The 8141-nt window shown below is 52.5% G+C and overlaps 1 protein-coding gene across 2 annotated transcripts; it reads right to left on the reverse strand.

Moving 5' to 3' along the window:
* Positions 1–1240: 1240 nt before the first annotated feature.
* On the reverse strand, positions 1241–6086 carry YPEL4 (yippee like 4). Of its 2 annotated transcripts, none has more exons than XM_055245632.2 (5): positions 5830–6086; positions 3126–3450; positions 2910–2953; positions 2456–2564; positions 1241–2233 (listed from the first exon to the last, which is right to left on the reverse strand). In XM_055245632.2, the coding sequence occupies exons 2-5, from the start codon at positions 3264–3266 to the stop codon at positions 2144–2146; spliced, it is 384 nt and encodes a 127-aa protein (XP_055101607.1). In that variant the 5' UTR covers positions 3267–3450; positions 5830–6086; the 3' UTR covers positions 1241–2143. The 2 variants fall into 2 exon arrangements, with proteins under 2 accessions (XP_055101607.1, XP_055102269.1); XM_055246294.2 differs by lacking the exon at positions 5830–6086 and adding an exon at positions 3631–4255.
* Between the last annotated feature and the right edge of the window lie 2055 nt (positions 6087–8141).

Genomic DNA, 8141 nt, shown 5'->3' on the forward strand with positions numbered 1-8141 from the left:
CTAACTTCTTATCTTTCAAATACCATTGTAGTCATCACTTTTGTGAAGCCTTGCTTGACTCCTTAAATGTAGGCTGAGTTCCTTTCCGATGAGCTCCCAAGCTTCCTCTACTACGTCCCTGCCTAGAGCCCTTGTTATCATCTTCTACTGGGATTGCCTGGTTATTGCATCTCCTGCTGGACAGAAAGATCCAGGAAGTCAGGCCACAGCTGCCTTATCTTCACCACGTGCTTAACATCCAGTGCTTAACACAATGCCTGGCAAGTAATAGGTGCTTTATAAATATTTGGAATATTAATGAATGAATCTGGGAAGAATATTATAGCTTACCCAAAAATGATCTCTATGATGTATATGGTCTCTCCTGTAACTGTTGGGCACCCAACAACAGTAGGGATTTCATATCACTGCCAATAAAATGCCCCTTGGGCCACATGGTGGCATTGATGTTGCAATTTTGAGTTTTTTTTTTTTTTGAGACAGAGTCTCGCCCTGTCTTCAGGCTCGAGTGCAGCAGCACGATCTTGGCTCACTGCAACCTCTGCCTCCTGGGTTCAAGCGATTCTCCTGCCTCAGCCTCCCAAGTAGCGGGGATTACAGGCACGTGCTATCATGCCTGGCTAATTTTTGAAGTTTTAGTAGACGGGGTTTTGTCATGTTGGTCAGGCTGGTCTCAAACTCCTGACATCAGGTGATCCACCAGCCTCGGCCTCTCAAAGTGCTGGAACTGCAGGCATGAGCCATTGCGCCCGGCCTAATTTTTGAGCTATTTTGTTTCACTTCCCATTAACTGCCAGGGCAGCACTTTGGCTGACTGATTTTCCTTTTAGCCTTAAGTGTGCCCATGAACTGACCAGAACGTTACAGAACCAGGCTGAAAAGCCACGGGACTCAAGAAAATCCTTATTCTGAGATGAGCCTCTTTCAGTTGCCCGATCCTGGATCTAGGCAAAATGGACTTACTGTCAGGGGTGCCAGCAGACACAAGCGGTTTTGGATGCTGTCGCTGAATAGCTCACAAAACCCACCCCTCTTATTGAGGCAAAACCTCACCTGAACGCTTATTCCCCGGTAAAAGCTCAAGCAGTAGTCTTGCCATAGACAAGGCAACTGCTGCCCCCTCGTGGTCTAAAGGGACAGGCCTGAGTGGGTGGGGTGTGTGTGCGTGTGTGTGTGTGAGAGAGAGAGACGGGGACAGTTTATGGGTACATGCATGGGGAAAGAAAGAGGACAGGTTGCCTCAAGTTGCTTTTTCCCTTTTTATTAAAAATAGACTCAAGCACTTTATGTATCATACAAAAGTTTCATTCGCTGGTGGCAGCCACGGGAAAGACTGGCCCCGTAGCACTGATTTTCCACCTCCCCTCCAGGGCACTGGGTCCCAGGAGCAGTGACTGGGCCTCAGAGAAAGCCCATAAAGACTGCTTACTCTGGAAGCAGCCGACTGGGGGTGGGGGCTGTTTCGCGAGCAGCTGTCCCCACCCCACCCAATGGCAAAAGTTAAGATACTTGAAAGTGCCTCTTCAGTGCCAAGATAAACTAACAAGTGGAGTGAAATGGAAAACCCTTTGATTATTTTACTATTTTCCAGGGCCTGGGATTTGAATTTTCCCTGCACCCAAGTCCTTTTCCCTACAAATAGGGTTGGGAAACTTCATCCTCAGAGACTCTGGTCTCTCCTGGTGTCTGAGACCAAAATTTCACTCCAACCCAAGCCTTTTCTCATCTGCTATTCTGTGGTCCACGATCTACTAGCCCTGTGACCCAAGGTTTGTCCTCTCTTCACTCAAAAAGAGGTGGAGCAAAAACAGATTCCTCCCACAATCCTCTCTGCCTGAGTCTACACCCTGCCATCGCCTCAATGTTCAGGATCTTGGAAACAGAAGGACCCACAACCATCCCTTTCCCCCAGTTCTGTCTCTCCCCGACTGCTGCCCACTCCTGAGCCTTAATACCCCTGGGGTACCCCCAGACCCCTGTTCTGAAGGGTGCCTGGTAGTGGATATGGTGGAGGCAGGGGAGGGGTTGGTTGGAGCCAGGTTTCCCCCAGGGGTGGGGCAGTACTCATGCTGGTATAGACTGCTTGGCAGGGCCGAGGGGAGGGAGGGGCATGCGGAGGAAGGGCACAGCCTGCCTGAGCCCCTCAGTCCCAGCCGTTGTCCTTCACCATATGTGACATTTCAATGATGTATTTCCCTTCCTTGTACTTCTGGCTCGTCTCAAAAGCTTGTTCCTGGTGAAGGAGAAAGCAGTGATTGTAGGACAAAGCAGTTTCCTTCCAGGCCCCACTGTCACCTGTATGGCTCCCACCCCAAGGGTCATCCACCTAGCGCAACCCAGTGACTAGTTCTTTCTTTCCTCTTTGGACCACGCGAGGACCTGATATGGTCACTGGGGCTTGAAGGGCCATGGGGACTGCCACTGTAGAGGGTGACCCTCTTCCTCAGGTACTTACATATTTCCAGCCCAGTGTGGTTTTGCAGCTCTCACAGAAAATGTCAGCTACCGAGTGGAGCCCCGTGAGCAAGAGGCGCTGTTCAGCTGGCCCGCAACCCACGTTGACCCTGTCTCAGGAAACAGGAAGGACCCAGCACCCAGTGGGGTTGCACTGTCAGTCCAGTCCCCAGACAGCACAAGGGAACTTCCATCTGGAGAGAACTGGACAGCCCCTGCCTTTGATAATCCACCCCTTTAAGACTAGAGCCTGGGCCTTCTTTTTCCAACGTTATGATTTCAATTCTCCCCGGGCTCCCCATGTGAGAACTTCAGACTGAGACCCCCTTTGCAAAAGGGGAGGCAAAGACTGAAGGCACAAGATCACACGATGGATTCCCCCTTTTCTCCACAGAGGAAAATTACTCACTCACACATAAGCACAAGCACACGCACAAGGAAAGAGGTAGACTCACACGGAGTTAAACAGGTAGGCTCGGCCATGGCTCCCTTGGAAGGACTGTGGAGACATAGGACAGACAGTGACTACCAAGCAGCCCTCAGCCCCACTGCCTGAATCCCCGCAGAGGTGTGTGGGAGAGAGGAAGAGCTTTGCTGCCTCACCCCTGGGTGATGTTCAGGCTAGCCTGGTGCGCGAGAGGAGGGGAATGGCAGGTCCCCGCTTCGCGTACCTTGGAAATAAGCTCATCGTGTTTGGCCAGGTGTGCACGGCAGTGGACACAGCTGTAAGTGCGGTGACAGCGGGGCAGGTAGCTGCGGAAAGTCTTGGTGGGGAGGCAGGCAGGGCCCGGACCGGGGTCACAGCTGGGCATGACGGGCTGGAGGACAATGCCCTGGCGGGCTGGAGGGGCTGGGGCCGTGCAGCCCCCGCAGAGACGGTCGCAGGTGAAGCAGCGGAGCAGGTTGGCTAGAGCCGTGTTTCAGGGCAGGAGAAGTGTTGGGGGGCTGCCCGGCCAGGGCCCCCCCAGACGAGAACCAGATAGAAATAGAAGTCACCTGGGAAGAGGGAAAAGGACATCAGGGGAGCTGCGATCTCAGGTGGACCCCTCCTGAGGGAATGGAGGAAAAGGGGCTCAGCTCACCCATACCTCTACTTCCCCCATCACCATCGACCCCCCTTGGCATCCAGTTGCATTGTCGCCCTGTCCCCTGGATCCCCATTCTGCTCTAGCAAACCTGGCAGCCGATCCAGGCTTCTGGCGCCAAAGCCAGGGAGTCGGTGTTTCTCCCTCCTGGGGCAGAAGCAGCCTCCACCATTTTCCACAGAGAGAAGCCCACGGGCACAGACGCTGCCATGGGAGCAACGTCATCTGCAAGTGCCCTCTCCTTGGTTTTCAGTTCTTCGTGAGGCTCTGCATCGCACAGGCATTGGTAGGCACTGTGTCTCAGGGGATCCGAGCCTTTTAAGAGTTGGGGATGCCTGAAGGTCTTTCTTTTACATGGTCTTTGTTTGAAATACAATTTGTCCTTTATACACTTTGGGGAGGGAGAGCATGCAGGCAGGTATACAAACCCTGATTCAGTTCTCTCCTGAGGTCAGGGTCCTGCGCTCTGGGACTCTTCACTAGAACTTTACAGATGTTTCCAACAGTACCAAAGCCCTCACATGTGGCCGCCCATTCCCGCACCTTGGTTCACTCATTCTGGCCCAGAATAAGCACCTGCCTGTCTTTCCAGCCTCTGGGCCCCTTGGTCTTTCTCTCTCCTATTCTTTACTAACTGTTGCCTTAGCCCTTGGTTAAAGACTTAGGCAGAAAATACATTTTCTTCAGGCAATCTGACAGCTGGAGCCAATGGGAAATGGGTAGCTTGTCAGAGAAGCTTGATTCCTGGGCTGGGCAGGGCTGTGTGGTAGGGTGAGAGCAATGGCCACAATGAACAGCAGAAGGGGGACTCTTATTTTTAACAGCTGTGCTTTGGGGCACAAGGCAGAAAATGTTTCTTTCTACCTTCTCCCAGGGGCAGGGACAAACAGCAGTGACTCTGTGGGTGACTGAAGATGAAGTAATTGCTGGGTTCTGATTAGGAATAGAGGAAGATTGCCTTCTGCCCACGCGCCAGCCTCCGAGTGGCTGAAGGTGCTGGAGGCAGAGGATAAGAAGGGAGGTGGCCCCTGTTGGCTCCGATAAGCAGGTGAGCTGCTGCTTTCTCCTTCATAGGGCTTCCCAGCCCGCTGTGGGTGGTTAGCCTAAGTCTGGTTCAGAGATGCCAGCTGGGCACTCTGGCAATGGTAGAGCACTAAGCAGAGAAGAGGCAATGTTGGCTCCGGTTAGCCAGGGCATACAGGATCTCCTCGTCCTGTCCTCCGCAGTGGCCACAAGCACCCAGCTGTTCCACTCTCTCTGAAGGCCGCCAGGCAGTCTCTCCGCAAAACCTCCATAGAGACTATCTTCAGTTTCAGGTCCTCTCCTCCTGGCTGGGCCCCAGGAAGACACCTTGGGCTGAGTTCAGGGTGACATTGGGCTCCGGCTGCAGGAAACGGGCCCTCCTCGCCAAGAGACCACCTTTCAGTCTCTGCTTCACAGGTTTGCCTTCAACTTTGCCTGCGAGTTCCCCTCTGACATGCACCACCTTGAAACACCTTCTTCAAGGGGCATGGGGAATGGGGCAGCTTGGGTCCCCAATCCTGAGCGCCTTCTCCAGCCTCTGGCCGTCACGCCTCCCTCCCTCTCCCCTAATTCCCAGTCAAGCCAAGTAGAGGCTGCACAGAAGGCCAGAGAATCACAGAAAGGGGAGTAGGGGTCATTTTTTCACCCATCTCGGATCACAGGGAGAAGCAAGTTGGGCAAATGACTGGAGAAAAAACAAAGGCAAGCCGAGTGCTGGGGAGAGACGTTCCCCTGAAGTGAGACGGGGCTGGACCGTAGGAGGAAGGGGAGAGGGAGGGCTGGCGGGGGCAACTGACAGCTGACAGCAGAGGCGCCGAGGCGGAGGCTGAAGGAACCAGGTGCGAATCTCGTGCTTCTCAGGGGGGAAAAGAAAAGGGAGGGGGACACCTGCTCACAATGGATTCTCTCATCTGCTCTGAGGTTTTGGCACCCCCCGGGCTGGTATTCTCAGTATGGTATAGTCCAAATAATTAGCAGCACCGCCAGCTCCCAGAGCAGGCTTTGGGGGTCTGCACCAGCAGCAAAACAATAAACAGTGATGCCTGATGCTGCAGCCAAAGTTGCCGGGAAATAAGTGCGGGAATCGTCAGAGCTTGGAGAGTGATGGAGGAACCGAGAGAGAGGAGCGGAGGCAGCGGGGAGGGGGAAGGGAGGACAAAGGGTGGATGAATAATGCTTTTGCAAAGGGGAGAAAGCAACACGCAGCAGGAGGAGGAAATTTGCAAAGAGAAAAAAAAATTCATTTGGAGAAGGGCTGCCCCCTCACCTTGAGGTCTGCTCCAGAGATCTCCGTCTATCTCTCTCTCTCTCTCTCAATCTCTCAATCTCTCTGCTCACTCTTCTCTCTTCTCTTTCCGCTCCTTCAATTGGGAAGGGGATGGGGGTGGGTGGGGGGAGGGTAGTTGGGGGCTCAAGACTGGGGCTGCAAAGCTGGCCAGCTGCTGGGGGGGCAGAGGTTGTCTCTCGTTCTGTACCTCGGTCTGTGGGTGAATGTGGCTGTGTGTTGTGGAACTGCATCATAACACTGTGAGTCATCCATCCCCCCCACCCCCCCTCACCTCCCACGTCAGAGCAGGGCTGGGAGACACAGGAGGCGGGTCGGAAAGAAGGGAAGGGGTAGGCATCAAGGGACGGGGCTAGAGGAGTGGGGGCCGAGGGACAAGGCGGCGATGGTGGGCAAGGGAAGAGGCAGGTTGTTAAGGAGGAAGGCAGTGTGGCCAAGGAGATAGGAAGAACCTGGGGGAAAGATAGGGCTGGGCAAGGATGCAGTGAGGGTGGCAGGACTGGAGGAAAGGAGGTGGCAAGGCTGGTGAAGGAAGAGATGGATGCAGAGTGAGGGAGCACACACACATTTAAGATGATACACTTTCCCATTTCAGCTTGGACACCAGCCCTGAAACAGGGAAAAGACAGATGTACTAATTGTCATGGATGGCAAACTGTGCCCCCAAACTTGTACCAAGCCTCAAAGCCTTGGTTTAATACTCCTGAAAGAGTCATAGACCCAATATGACATTTTGCATGCAGGAACCCCTTAACAGCTACCTCCAAATTATGTGTGCTTCATGAATGGAGATACCTACATTATACGAAGTCCTCCATTGGGCTGTAAACTTCCTGAGACAGGCCTTCCGGGAAATTCCTCCCTATATCCCAGGACTGCAATGCCTAGTGCAGACCAGTGCATTTAGATGTTTCCAAAATAGCAGTTGTTTCCGTGGCATTATGTTCTGCTGGCCTAGAGGTCTTAGTTCCAGAGGGAGGAACGCTGCCACCAAGAGACACAACAATGATTCCATTAAACTGGAAGTTAAGATTGCCACCTGGCCACTTTGGGCTCTTCTTACCTTTAAGTCAACTGGCTAAGAAGGGAGTTACAGTGTTTGACCCAGACTATCAAGATGAAATCAGTCTACTACTCCACAATGGAGGTAAGGAAGTAAGCGTGGAATACAGGAGATCTCGTAGGGCGTCTCTTAATATTACGGTGCCCTGTGATTAAGGTCAATGGGAAACTACAACAGCCCAATCCAGGCAGGATTACAAATGGCCCAGACCCGCTGGGCGCGGTGGCTCACGCCTGTAATCCCAGCACTTTGGGAGGCTGAGGTGGGCGGATCACGAGGTCAGGAGATCGAGACCATCCTGGCTAACACGGTGAAACCGTGTCTCTACTAAAAATACAAAAAATTAGCCGGGTGTGGTGGCAGGCGCCTGTAGTCCCAGCTACTCGGGAGGCTGAGGCAGGAGAATGGCGTGAACCTGGGAGGCGGAGCTTGCAGTAAGCCGAGATTGTGCCACTGCACTCCAGCCTGGGTGACAGAGCGAGACTCCATCTCAAAAAAAAAAAAAAAACCACAAATGTCCCAGTGGCCCAAACCCTTCAGGAATGAAGGTTTGGGTCACTCCACCAGGTAAAAAAAACATAATCTGCTGAGGTGCTTGCTAAAGGCAAACGGAATACAGAATGGGTAGTCGAAGAAGGTAGTCATCAATACGAACTACGACCATGTGACCAGTTGCAGAAATGAGGACTGTAATTGTCATGAGTATTTCCTCCTCCTTTTGTTAGGAACATGTTTGTGCATATATACACTTGTATTAAGAAAATATCTTCGGCCGGGCGCGGTGGCTCACGCTTGTAATCCCAGCACTTTGGGAGGCTGAGGCGGGCGGATCACGAGGTCAGGAGATCGAGACCACGGTGAAACCCCGTCTCTACTAAAAATACAAAAAATTAGCCAGGCGTGGTGGCGGGCGCCTGTAGTCCCAGCTACTCGGAGAGGCTGAGGCAGGAGAATGGCATGAACCTGGGAGGCGGAGCTTGCAGTGAGCCGAGAGTGCGCCACTGCAGTCCGGAGTGGGTGAAAGAGCGAGACTCCGTCTCAAAAAAAAAAAAAAAAGAAAGAAAATATCTTCATTTTATTTCCTTTCTTTTGCCTTTGTCATGTGACGTAAGACTTACTGACTTGATATCAGCATTTAAGTGTTGTTAACTCTATGTAATAGCATTTGGATTGGGGATTGGTGTGTTTCCAGTTGTACGAAGGATAACTGTATTATGTTAAGCGTAATTAT

Source organism: Symphalangus syndactylus, chromosome 1, assembly GCF_028878055.3.
Source record: "Symphalangus syndactylus isolate Jambi chromosome 1, NHGRI_mSymSyn1-v2.1_pri, whole genome shotgun sequence".
NCBI classification, from domain to species: Eukaryota; Metazoa; Chordata; class Mammalia; order Primates; family Hylobatidae; genus Symphalangus; species Symphalangus syndactylus.

Excerpts from the sequence above, each read along its gene's own strand:
- YPEL4 (XM_055245632.2), bottom strand. The coding sequence starts at position 3,266 with ATGCCCAGCTGTGACCCCGGTCCGGGCCCTGCCTGCCTCCCCACCAAG. Across the intron at positions 2,954-3,125 it reads ACGATGAGCTTATTTCCAAG|TCCTTCCAAGGGAGCCATGG; the intron begins GTACGCGAAGCG and ends ATGTCTCCACAG. Across the intron at positions 2,565-2,909 it reads GCCTACCTGTTTAACTCCGT|GGTCAACGTGGGTTGCGGGC; the intron begins GTGAGTCTACCT and ends TTCCTGAGACAG.